This window comes from Bactrocera tryoni, chromosome 2 (genome assembly GCF_016617805.1).
Source record: "Bactrocera tryoni isolate S06 chromosome 2, CSIRO_BtryS06_freeze2, whole genome shotgun sequence".
NCBI classification, from domain to species: domain Eukaryota; kingdom Metazoa; phylum Arthropoda; class Insecta; order Diptera; family Tephritidae; genus Bactrocera; species Bactrocera tryoni.
The window spans coordinates 44,284,152-44,297,194 of NC_052500.1; the positions used below are offsets into that span (position 1 = coordinate 44,284,152).

Consider the following 13,043-nt stretch of genomic DNA (forward strand, 5'->3'; position numbering starts at 1 on the left):
CGTAAGCGGTGTCTACGCCAATTAAGAAGAAGTTGCTAAAACCTTTTTTGCTTGTCAATTTGCTGATTGACGTTGTCCTGGTAATCGTATTAGCTATAGCACTTTAATGAGTTCAAGCGATAATTGCATTTACCAAAATTGCAAACGATTTTTTATTGAAATACATAAGGGGTATTCTCTTGCTCTTGCAAAACCCTTACACAGTACACGAATTGCAGAATTTTCCGCTTGATGCAACTGCACAACAACAAACACACGCAGCAAATTATTTGGAAAGTCTGTAAAATATGCCAAAACCCATGTGTATTGTAACGCTAACAAAATTTGCAATTGCAAATATGACATTTGCACCAGATTGTGAATTGTACTCATGTTTATTTTGTGTCATCGTGCAATCTTGCAAGAGCAACAGAATCCCCATATAATAATCTAATTACATACTATACAAATGAAAATTAAATCTTGATTTCGGTTGTAGCACAAATAATGTGAATATGTATTGTAAGATGTATGTATGAGTTTATGAGTACTAGATAATGTAATGAGCGAAGGTGCTGCATAGTTAGAGATGTTGTAAATTATATAAATGGAAGTGTACAGTAAGAAATAATGTAATAAAAAAAGCTATATTAGGACAGCGTCAAGAGACTGAGGCCGGATTATATTGTGAAAAATGTACATATTAAGGAAGATTCCATTGGCCTAAACGACATATCGCATTAACGCATGAACCAAGAACCTAGCGGCGAACCATAAAAATAAGGCTAATCAACTTCTTCTTAGATACTTAACCATTTTTGATAAAACAAATCCAATCTGCCAATCTGCGTTCCTTTAGTAAAAAATGATGTGCTGAACACTTAAAGCGCGAAAGACTGCAAGCGACATCTGTCAAATATTAAAATACACATGTTCTTATGGACACAGTTATTTAGACAGCTGCACGACTATACGACTGCAGGCTCTGAGTTGTCGCTCTCGCTAACTTATAAGTATTTTTGAATTTGCCGACGACTGTAGAGTTGACAGTAGAGAGGAGTGATGACACTAATATGTAAAATGCAAAATTATTCAAAGCTCTGACAAACCTGACGTTATTTTACAAATAAAAGCATAAGATAGCTCTGTTATATCATTTGTAATAACAATTGATAATTTAAGACAAAAATATTTTCCTATTTACCTATTTTTTTCATAAAATATTTCACTTTGAACAAAATAAATTGTGTACAAACAAATTGGACAGCTGTGTTGTTTTGTGTACATGTCAGCCATTGTTTTGTCGCTACCTTCTTACAAATGTTCATGTAGTAGGATTACCGACGCCATTTACAGTTCACTGTCGTGCTGCCATGTCGTGTGGCTTTCTATGTTTTCAGAATTCAAGACAAACCATACGTGAAATGAACGAAAACGGCGTAATCGAACCATAATAGCCCTGACAGACGACAGCGCTAATATGCATTAGCGGGCTTAATTTACATTACATGTTTGTAATGCACAAGGATTCCGTGCATTTAGCTGAATTTACCAAATTTGAGTAGGCAACCCAAAAATGGCTGGTTTCTGCTGTTGTTTGACAGTTGTGTTTACAGCTTCAGAGGTAAACAGTTTTTATATCGCTAATTAAATTACAGTGTAATCCGGTTATAATGGATTCCACGGGACCATGTCAAATTGTCCATTATAACCGAGTGTCCATCTAATCAGAATGTAAAATTTTTAACTCAAAAAGTAAATTCAATGTGTTTTTTTATTAAAGCAATAAAGTTTATGAATAAAAATACAAAATTAAGAAAATAATAAATTTAATTAAGTCTTTTGAAAAAAGTCAGGGATTTTCTTTTGGGTGAATGCCTTATTGGCAAAATCTATTTGTAGTTTGATTTTGAGTTTATTGAGCAAATTGATTGCATCTGAACTATTCTCTTTTTGTCAAAAATATAGCTTCAGTTTCCTAGAATAATTCATAGCGTCTTCTATTTTTATTCATCAATCTTCATCACCGGAGTCTTCTTCAAGCTCATGCAGAAAGTCTTGAATTAAGTCATTGTCTGAGTGTTCTTCTGTGGCTATAATATTCTCGTCAATCCTTGAATATTCATCAAACTTGCTTAAAACCACTACGTTATTAATTTCGATAATTTTGCTTAAAGGTTCATCGTCCTACGGGTCAAAACCTAATCCATTAGGAATGTCTTTTACCAGACCAGCATGTCGGAAACAGTTTCTTATGGTTTCCTTAGAGACACTTTCCCATGCAACACTTAACATATTGACAGCATCTAAAAGATTCACAGCTTTTGCTTCTTCAGGAAGGTCCATAATTTTCATCAGAAGCTGCTTTCTATAAGATTGTTTCAAGCTATTAATGACGCCTTGATCCATAGGCTGAAGAACCGATGTAGTATTAGGCGGAAGGAAATGTAGTTTAATGTTGTGAAGATGAACTTGAGGGTGAGCAGGGCAATTATATACTAATAGCAAAATTTTAGTCTTGGCTTTTATAAGTTCACAATCCCATTTCTTTAAATAGTCAGTAAAGGTCTGAGAAGTCATCCAGGATTTGTTGTTAGCACAATAATCTACCGGCAAAGTTTTAACGTTTTTAAAGCATCTGGGGTTGTTATATTTTCCTGAAAGCAGACATTGTTCAGAAACAGCGGATTGTATTAAATTGTATTTAAAACTTACCAATAACCAATAATTTCCGTTTTACCGTGCCCGATGCATTAGCACAAATCATGGCAGTTATTCTTTCTTTAGACATTTTTCCACCACTGCATGTTTCATCCTTGATCTTATGTGTTTTGTCAGGCAGCATCTTATAGAAAATTCCCGTTTCGTCCGCGTTAAAAATGTTATCCATGGAATAATTGTTACTTGTTGTAGGCCAGGTTTGTAATAGCCAGTCATTTGTAACACTTTGGTCCACAGAAGCCGATTCACCACAAATTTTGCCAAAGCAAATATTATGCCTCTTTTTAAGTCTGTCTAGCCATCTGGAACTGCATTTAAAATTAGCACCGACAGCTTCTCCGAATTCATTGGCTTTCATCGTTAGCATTGGACCACTTACTGGAAAATTATTGGCCCTTTTCTGCTGAAACCATTTAAACAGTAATTCATCAACTTGAGGATGTGTCGCAAATCTTATTTTTTTTCTCTTGTCGTTGACTTTCCAATCATTTTTAATTTTTTCCCAATTAATCCATATGTTCGAAACAGTCTGTTTTTTTTAGGTTTTTGTTCAAGCAAATGTCAGCTTGGGAAGTTAGTCCTTCAATTTCGCATATTATTGTATATTTTTCATGCAATGTAAATGCTCGCTTTTTATTTTTTTCCGACATTTTTCATTAAATTAACAACTCTCAATGAAAAGCCAACGAACGTCACTTTCAGCCCACCGCAGAAGTTGTTTGCCTTCTTTGACTTATTTCTAAGAAAAAATGAACATTTTCTGCTGCAGAGACTGATTGTATCTCTTGATCGAATTCGGGGAAGTACAAAATTTTGCTAATTGCCAGCTGATTGCCAAGTTTGTTTTGAAATTTGATTTTGAAAGCTTCGGTTATAATGGACAAAATCCGATTTTATTGTCTATTACAACCGAAGTCCATTATAACCGAGTCTATTTTAACCGAGTTTTTTACATATGTTTGAACTGGGACTTGACAAAGAGGTACATAATAACAGAGTTTCCATCTTAAGCGAGTCCATTATAAATGGATTACACTGTATGTGCAAGTATGTTTGCTATCCATTTTTCCAATATTCTTAACTTTTCGCACACTTTTATTTCACTTTTTGTTTTTAATAAATGAAGAAATTTCACTATCAGCTGTCTAAATGCACAAGTCTGCCGTCTGTCACCATAAAATTTCAATGCCCATTAGTGTTGTTTAAAAGCGCCAATACACGAACACACAAGTGCGTTCGATCGGTATGTGTGCGCTTGCGGTTTATCGTGTATGGGCTTGTTCGCGTACCGAACATGATCAGTGCGCGAACATGTGTATCGTGTGTGGCGTTGTTGGCGCACAAAATCTCAATTCTCTCGTGTCGCCGAACAGTGCAGATCGCGGACAATGGCAAGTGTTAAGGGGAGAGCCTGCTTTCGAGGCTTCAAAAAATCGATTTATTTGAGGATTTTTTTGGGAGGGAAAGAAATAATTGATTGAAGCGAAATTTCTAGGCTTTATAGTTATATATTTGAACATCTTTCACAAATTTTTTGGATACGAAATCTTTGATATTCTGCCTTTGGGAAGCAATTACCCGAGGCATCTCGCATGTACATTTTTCGGACGGCGGGCAGGATGCAGGTCGCAATTTCTATCGGAAACAAAAAATTCAAAGAGATTCATATTTTTTATTAATTTCTCTTTTAGTTAAACTAAGAAAATTCCAAGAAAAAGTGTGAAATTTAAAATGTAATTAAAAATTGAATAAATAGTGGCTTTTGATCAAAAAAATTTTACTTCATGCTGTTTAAAAATATGTTAAAACTTGATTTTTCTTAATATTTTTTTTTTAGTTTAAATAGAAGATAATTTTATGCCAATGATAATAAACTTTGCCCTAATTCCATACGACGTTTAGTTTTTTTTCTATCCTGCCCTTAAGAATAATCGTAAAAATGAAAAACCGAGAAATCACGCTTCAAAGTTTTCGTTTTTTGCCTAAGCGCTCATACATATGTATAGTGTAAGAAAAATAAAAGTTGGAATAACTTATTAACGAAATACAAAGAAATAGATAAAAATGCTACATTAGAAATAAATTCCAAGAAATGTTCCGCTTGCCTGTCGCACATGTTAACTCTGTGAAGAACGAACGCAAAATGGATTTGTGTGTCGAATATGGGCGAATGGAAAAATTTGAGAGATTTCTTGTGAGGCATATTTTGTGAGGCTATTCTTGCTCAAACCTCATAAGAAAAAAGCTTAAAAAAGTCACCACGTGAGGTAAAAAGCTTTTTGCTGTCAAAAAGCTGTTTTAATAAAAATAAACAAACAAAAACACAAATGGATAATAAAGATATGTATGTATGCGTCTGTGCTTGAGGGTGAAACAATCCCAATATTGTGCCCTTGATCCCAAATTTCGTGCAAAATCTTTAAGAGAAAATTTATTTATTTATTTATATTTATTTTTATTTATTTATCTCTATTTTTCTTACCCCTTCTTTGTATCTGAAACATCCTGCGCGCTTGAAGGGAAATAAATTTCACTGCCCTTAACATCCATAATAACAAAAACACAAATGGATAATAAAGATATGTATGTATGCGTCTGTGCTTGAGGGTGAAACAATCCCAATATTGTGCCCTTGATCCCAAATTTCGTGCAAAATCTTTAAGAGAAAATTTATTTATTTATTTATATTTATTTTTATTTATTTATCTCTATTTTTCTTACCCCTTCTTTGTATCTGAAACATCCTGCGCGCTTGAAGGGAAATAAATTTCACTGCCCTTAACATCCATAATTAATTTCGAAATAAAGTGCAGAGCTCTAGACACAGAGGACTGGCTCATAGAGAGCATATAACTATTACCAACGAATTTTTGGTAAGAGCCATGCCCGTAAAAATGCAAACACGCCAGGAAACGCAGATCAAAAGATATACATACTCGACTTCTGCACATCATGCGGCACCAATTCACCTATAAGTACTTTACATAGCAATTTTGGGAATTGAAATGTATTTATAATTGTTGTGTCTTGCATAGTAAAGGGTAGTCTCGTAAACCCTTCAAAATTTTCCTCCTACCCCCGATTCCCCCTCCTCAACAATTGCCGCATACACAAAGAACAGTTCCTCCATGCTATAACATAACATCCATAACACTCAAATATTTTTTAAAAAATGTCAAATATTGATGTAAAACAAAACAAACACAGATGTTTTGTATTATGATGGCTGCTTTCACTTTAAGGTAACCCTCACTATAGTGAGAAACATCATTGTAGTTAGGTTGGTGACTTTTGTGAGGACATGAGAATAGGGCTGTTAGGTGCATTAATTTTGCTCGTCTGTCAGTGTGCATGGAGGAATCGATATGTACAATGTCATCTTTAAAATAATATGAGATATATAAAACAAACCTTGATATGTTATCTATGCTTGATATGGCAACACTGAGCTTATTGACAGCGTTATCTATGTTGACAGCTGTGCTAACCGCTTATAATAAATTATTTGCCAGCTAATCTAAAAGTGGGAAGTAAATAAAAGTTGTGATGTAGCAGAGTTATTGGACATAAATGTTCGCGTGCAGAACTTTGTTAACATATAAAACTTTCGATTTAAACTTCAGGACGCCATTTTTAAATATTTATGGAAAAAATAATATATTTGTTATTTAGTAGCATCGTTATTAGCAACCGATGGCTCGCGTTCTTCATGTAATAAAATGTTATTTTCCATATTTTTGTAAATACATTTGATAATAAGTTGTTTAAAGAAAACTTTTTTAAGCAGATTAAACTATTCAATGTAAGTCTTACGCGTAACTTTTGAAAAATAACATTCAAACAATTTTATAACGTGACGTGGTGATTAATGGCAAGAAAAACAATTTTTAAAAATCTTAATCCACCTAATTTATTCAATACATATGCACGTCCCGAGTGTTATCGTTCACCGTCAATATTAATGTAACCGAAAAATACTCGAATTAATATTAATAATAAGAGCATACTGATATATGTTTGTACATATGTATGTATGTATGTAAAATTACTTTGTCCACATTATTTTTTCTAAAACAAAATTTGATTTAAACAGCTCTTATTTAAAGAAGTCGTCCTATCTCAAATTCAACATGAATATAAAAAACCTTTCAATATATTTAAATTACAATGTGATTGGGCTTAGTATATTAGCCTTGACCAGTTTTGTTGCTTTGACCTTAAGTGAAAGTATACCAACTCAAAATATGTCCCGAAAAGAACGCGTAGAATTGAGGTAAGCAAAATATTCTAAAAATTAAATTTATCTTACAATTAACACTATATTACAAGGAATGAAGCTAGAGACATGTTTTATCATGCATACCGGGCATATATGGACAATGCCTATCCTGCCGATGAATTAATGCCACTTTCCTGTAAAGGTAGATATCGAGGTGTTACGCCTTCCCGAGGCGATATGGATGACATTTTGGGAAAGTAAGTTGTATTATTTATCGAATTAAAAAATATTTAAATATAAATAGGTCCTTAATCTAATACATTTTTCTAATAACTCCATTAGAATAAGCTATGTTGTTGTTGTTTTAACGGAGATTCAATCCCCGTTGGGATGGTAAATATCATTTGTGTTGTCGCCGAGGTCATCTAACGGTAGGCCCAAGAAACGTACTGTTTCGACGGGGTCGGACCAAAGGGAGGAGGGTGTTAGATGGGTAGGGTTTGTGGGGCATGCAAAGAGGTGGTCAGTGTCATGCGGAGACTCGTTGCATGCAGGACATACATCGAGTATGTCAGGGTCTATTCTGGATAAGTAGGAGTTTAACCTGCTACAGTATCCAGAACGAAGTTGCGCAAGGGTCACACGCGTTTCTCGCGGCAGCTGGAGCTCCTCGTCTGCGATGGGTGGTGGTTTAACTCCAAGAACGCCATTCACGGGAAGGGAGTCGGTGAAGGTGTTGATGGCTCCGCTGTGAATGGCGGTCAGTACCTGTCGAAAGTTAGTTGCGTCCGAAGTCCGGTCGGCGTACTGTACGACGTCTTCGACGTAATCCAGGAATGACCTCTTGATGCTCCTAGGAGGCGGTTCCGCTCCAAGCAGATGGCTGCAGGGGTGATTTCTGCGAAAGCATCCCAGCAGGAACTGCCTGGAGAGGAGTTCGTTATGCTCCTTAACCGGGAGCATGCGCGTCTCACTATGGAGGTGTTCAATCGGAGACATCAAGAGACATCCTGTAGTGGTCCGGAGTGCAGTATTTTGGCAGGTCTGAAGTTTCCTCATCTGCGTGCCACTGCATCCAGGCGACCATATGGGCGCTGCGTAATTGAGGACCGGCCGGCCGATTGCCTTGTATGTTGCCAACAACGTTTCTTTGTCTTTTTCCCCATGTGCTGCCGGCTAGCGACTTGAGGATTTTGTTGCGGCTCTGTACTTTGGCGATAATCGCGGTCGAATGCGGAGAGAAGGAGCATAGACTGTCGAAAGTTACACCTAAAATCTTAGGATTATTGACAGTCGGAATTTTGACGCCGTCGACTGCAATGTTAAGCTCAAGTCTATACTCCTTCGTCCAGTTGGTAAAAATGGTCGCTGTGGATTTGGTGGGGGAGAGTGTAGATTTCGTGCAGTGAGGAAACGAGAAAGATCGGAGAGGTAGCTGTTTACCTTCGAACACATGCCATCGATTCCATTGCCCGACGCCAATATCGTGCAGTCATCAGCGTACGAGGTTATGGAAACTCCCTCTGGTGGTTGTGGGAGTTTCGAGATGTAGAAATTAAACAGTAGTGGGGAGAGGGGACACCACCCTGCGGAACCCCCTGTTTAATTCTTCTCAGTTTAGATGTTTTACCTCGAAATAGTACGGATGACTGGCGACCGCTCAGGTAGTTCATGGTCCACCTCTTTAACCCTGGAGGGAGCGTAGTTGTTTCAATGTCCTGCAGTAGCGTTGTAAGATTGACCGTGTCAAAGGCTTTTGACAGGTCCAACGCTACGAGGATCGTTCTTTCGCAGGGTGGTTTCTGGTTGAGGCCACGAACTATCTGGGCGTTTATGACGCTAAGTGCTGTGGTGGTGCTATGCACTTTTCGGAATCCATGCTGGTGGCTGGCTAGGCTCAGGTGGTGAGTGAAGGTCGGGAGTAGCAAGGCCTCAAGTGTCTTCACTACTGGGGAGAGGAGAGTTATCGGGCGATAAGATTCCCCTTTGTTGACGGGTTTCCCAGGTTTCAGTAGTGGGTCCACTCTTCCGACTTTCCACACATCGGGTATTTGAAGAGTGGTCAGCGACAGATTAAGTACCTTGGTGAGATATTCTACTCCCGTCAAGCCTAGATGCTTTAGCATTAGCATGTTGATTCCATCAGGGCCAATGGATTTGGAGGATTTTGCTTTTTTGATGACACCCTGAACCTCCTCACCGGTGAAAGTAAGTGGCGCGCCGTCGTTTGGCATTTTGCGCAGCCGTCGGTTAACACATCGTTTAGCTTTGTCTACCGAAGGGTGCAGTGTGAACTGCCGGCTAAAATAGCTCGCGCACTTCTTCGGGTCCGAGGAGGCATGACCATTGAATTGAACTTCAACTCGGTCGTCATGTCTCTTCGGGTTAGACAGAGCTTTGACAGTAGCCCAAAGCTTACTCACTCCGGTGGAGAGATTGCAGGACTTCAGGTGTTCTATCCATTTCGTCCGCTTATGTTGATTTACCATACGTCGAATCTCCAAATTGAGATCCCGTATTCGGGGATCCCCGGGATCGGCATGGCGTAAGGTGTCGCGCTCATTAGCTAAAACGGCTGCTTCGGCTGGGAAATTGGGGCGGATTTCCGCTATTCTTCCAGCCGGTATGAAGCGAGCGGTAGCTGCTGCGATCACCTTGCGGTATTGACGTTCGCCAACGCATACGTCCGTAGGAATGGGTAGAGCGTTGAAGGTGCTCTCAGTAAATTCTGTGAAGCCGACCCAATTAGCTTTGTTAAAGTTAAAGTAGGTGCGGTTGTCCACAGAAACCAAATCAGGAGGCTTCTCGATCGAAATAATTATGGGCAGATGGTCTGATGCAAGAGTTAGCATAGGTCGCCAGGTTATGCTGTTTATCAGACCACCGCTAGCAATGGTAATGTCCGGCGAGCTATTACAGGTGCCCATAACTCTGGTGGGGGCTTCGTCATTCATTGTGCAGAATGTCGAATCGTCAATCTGTTCCGCCAACTCCATCCCCCTACGATCATTTGAAAGGCAGGAATGCCAAAGATCGTGGTGCGCGTTAAAGTCGCCTAGTACCAAACGGTTTTCACCACGAAGTAGCGCACTTATATTCGGGTGATATCCTGTTGGGCAACATGTAACTGGAGGGATGTATATATTAAATATTTCGAGCTCGACATCGCCTGACCGGATAGCTATACCCTGACATTCTAGGGTAGTATCCCTGGGGTCGATGTCTACATCGATTAGACGATACTGCACGGTGTTGTGCAATATGAAAGCTAGGCCACCACCATTATCTCGCTCGCGATCTTTACGTATAACGTTGAAACCTGCACAACTCAGAAGATCTGAGCGGCTGTTTAACTTGGTTTTTTGAACCGCAGCTATCGATAGACGTTCCCGATTCATTAGTGCAACTATCTCCTCGATCTTGCTCTGGAGTACGTTGCAGTTGAATTGAAGTAGCCGGGTTTGTCGCGGGTGTCCGTGGGTGATCCTGGGGGTGAGGGAGTGACGTGTGGGTGGAATTTGTTGCAGCTGTAGTACCCGCAGGGGCGGTTGTCGCGCTGGGGTGTTGGTTGGCGACGCCACTGTTGTGAGTTGCGGGGGCAGACTCCTGCAGCATGGGGCAACGTATGAGTCACTCCACTCACGTGTGGTGCGCAGGCCGGAACACGTCGAAAAATGACACCAGCCAGTACAAGAATTGCACTTGACGGATGTCACATTCCGGCGTATGACGGCCTGACACACGGAACAGACTGTGCGAGGGACCAAGAGCTGCTGGTTGGTTCTCGCACGAGGATTGGAGCGGGATAAAGGTTGGGGGGGGGACAAGTCAGAAGGGGAGTTATGTTGCCTGATTGAGCTCCTAGGGACCGAGGAGGTCCTTTGTTGGCCACTTGGATTGGGTGGCGGCGCGGCGCGCGAACTGTGTGCGGATTGCACAGTCGTAGAGGCTTGTGTCGCAATATTGCGCAGGCAACATGGGGCCACGTAGCGCGTGGTCCACTCCCTATGGGTCTTAAGGCCTGAGCAGGCCTTAAGATGGCTCCATCCATTGCATGTGTTACACCTGACCGAGGTGGAGTTTGGATGGAGCCGTTTTGCGCATACGCAGCAGAAAAATTCCTCCGGGCCCGGGTTGGACTCAATGCCAGCGCGAGTCAGGAGGATACGGAGCAACCCTGCTGCAAGGCATTGCTCTAATGACGACAAACACAAATTAATACTCACCGATCCAAACGGGGTTAGATCGCCGAAAAAACAGCCCTTGGTCGGATGAAATCCGAGTCAATTCCGGTGCGTAGAACCGGCTGTCGTGGGAATTGCGAATAAGCTATATTCGTAAATGGTGACAAAAAATAGATAAAAGTAAAGCTAGCATGTACTTGCACTATATTTCTTATTTAAAATGGTAAATTTTAGAATTACATTCCCGAATGCAACACTTTTTTTTTTGTGTGAACAAAAATATTTGAACAAAAGTTAAATGTTAAAAAGTTATTTTTGCACTATTTAATATAAAATAAATGGTTAGAAACGAATTAGTGAAGTGTTAGTGGATTTAAAGTTAAAAATAAGTGTTAAATGCTTTATAAATCGGAGAAACACGCATTTTAAATAGTTGATTTTTTGAACTTTAAATGCAAATATCTCAAAAACTATAAGTCAGCGGCAAATATTCTTGATCTGGACGACCTCCTCAAAAATCCCCGAAATTGGGGGATGCTATTCTAAATCGCAGCAAATTAAAAATATGCAATTACAGACAATAAAATAGAATCAAATATTTTGTTTTGAAACAATAGTATTGTTTTTTGGAAATTTTTGATATACATATGTGGTAACTTTTTTTGCATACGGATAACACGGCCGACTTTTAAAATAACCTGTAATTTGAAATGCGTAAATAGCGTGCCTCGTTCTTAATGACAAAGTAATCATCAAGCGCAAAATAATTTCATAAACAGAAAATGTTATATTAAAATAGCGTAGTATGTGGTAATATTGGCTTGATTAGATCTGTGGAATGAATATTTCTTATGATAATTAATAATGTAGATAATGTTTTAATTTATGTAGAAAACAGGTCGAGCAAAACGTTGTTCAGATAAAGAATATTAGACGTTTAAAATTTGCAAGGTCCGAAAAAATTGCGAAAAAGGAGGCGGTCCACGAAAAATGAAGGCAAAAGTCGTTTCGAAAGAATGAGCAAACGACATACATAGATATTATTGTATCCAATTTGCAAAATTACACACTAATTGGGGGTGTATAATGTAATGCCGACAAGACCGACTAATCAAAATACCGACCAATCGAGTTGCCGAAAATTCCAAATACGGACAGAAGAAATTTTAAAATAAGGAACTACATTTAATCAAACAAGAAAAAACGTTAACTTCGGTTGCACCGAAGCTAAATACCCTTCACAGGTGCATTTCTGTTAGTAACTATGTGTTCATTTTGTATGGAAGCTATATGCTATAGTAATCCGTTCTAAACAAGTTTTTTAGAGATTACATTGTTGCCTTAAAAAATAACATATATCAAATTTCGTCAATATATTTTTTCAAATGTGAAAGTGGTCCATACAAAAACTTTATTCCGATGTTGTTGTTGTTGTTTTAACGGAAATCTAATCCCCGTTGGGATGGTAAATGTCATTTGTGTTGTCGTCGATATCATCTAACGGTAGGCCCAAGAAACGTGCTGTTTCGAGGGGGTCGGACCAAATGGAGAAGGGTGTTAGTTGGGTGGGGTTTGTGGGGCATGCAAAGAGGTGGTCAGTATCATGCGGAGACTCGTTGCATGCAGGACATACGTCGGGTATGTCAGGGTCTATTCTGGATAAGTAGGAGTTTAACCTGCTACAGTATCCAGAACGAAGTTGCGCAAGGGTCACACGCGTTTCTCGCGGCAGCTGGAGCTCTTCGTCTGCGATAGGTGGTGGTTTAACTCCAAGAACGCCATTCACGGGAAGGGAGTCGGTGAAGGTGTTAATGGCTCCGCTGTGAATGGCGGTCAGTACCTGTCTGAAGTTAGTTGCGTCCGAAGTCCGGTCGGCGTACTGTACGACGTCGTCGACGTAATCCAGGAATGACCTTTTGATGCTCCTAGGAGGCGGTTCC

At 39.4% G+C, this 13,043-nt stretch overlaps 2 protein-coding genes across 6 annotated transcripts in view; one reads left to right on the forward strand and one right to left on the reverse strand.

Moving 5' to 3' along the window:
* Window positions 1-1,825: 1,825 nt before the first annotated feature.
* Window positions 1,826-3,730, reverse strand: LOC120767311 (tigger transposable element-derived protein 4-like). The gene is made up of 2 exons (XM_040093237.1): window positions 2,695-3,730; window positions 1,826-2,636 (listed from the first exon to the last, which is right to left on the reverse strand). The coding sequence occupies exons 1-2, from the start codon at window positions 3,065-3,067 to the stop codon at window positions 2,167-2,169; spliced, it is 843 nt and encodes a 280-aa protein (XP_039949171.1). The 5' UTR covers window positions 3,068-3,730; the 3' UTR covers window positions 1,826-2,166.
* Window positions 3,731-6,162: 2,432 nt separating this feature from the next.
* The window catches only part of LOC120767309 (ER degradation-enhancing alpha-mannosidase-like protein 3), a 35,806-nt gene continuing 28,925 nt past the window's right edge, over window positions 6,163-13,043 (forward strand). For 2 of the 5 annotated variants that reach the window (XM_040093232.1, XM_040093234.1), the window contains exons 1-4: window positions 6,163-6,411; window positions 6,488-6,502; window positions 6,794-6,973; window positions 7,030-7,176. In XM_040093232.1, coding sequence (XP_039949166.1) covers window positions 6,344-6,411; window positions 6,488-6,502; window positions 6,794-6,973; window positions 7,030-7,176 — 410 coding nt within the window. In that variant the 5' untranslated portion in view covers window positions 6,163-6,343. Of the gene's footprint in view, window positions 6,732-6,793; window positions 6,974-7,029; window positions 7,177-13,043 lie in introns of all 5 variants that reach the window. The other 3 variants (XM_040093235.1, XM_040093233.1, XM_040093236.1) reach the window with 3 other exon arrangements.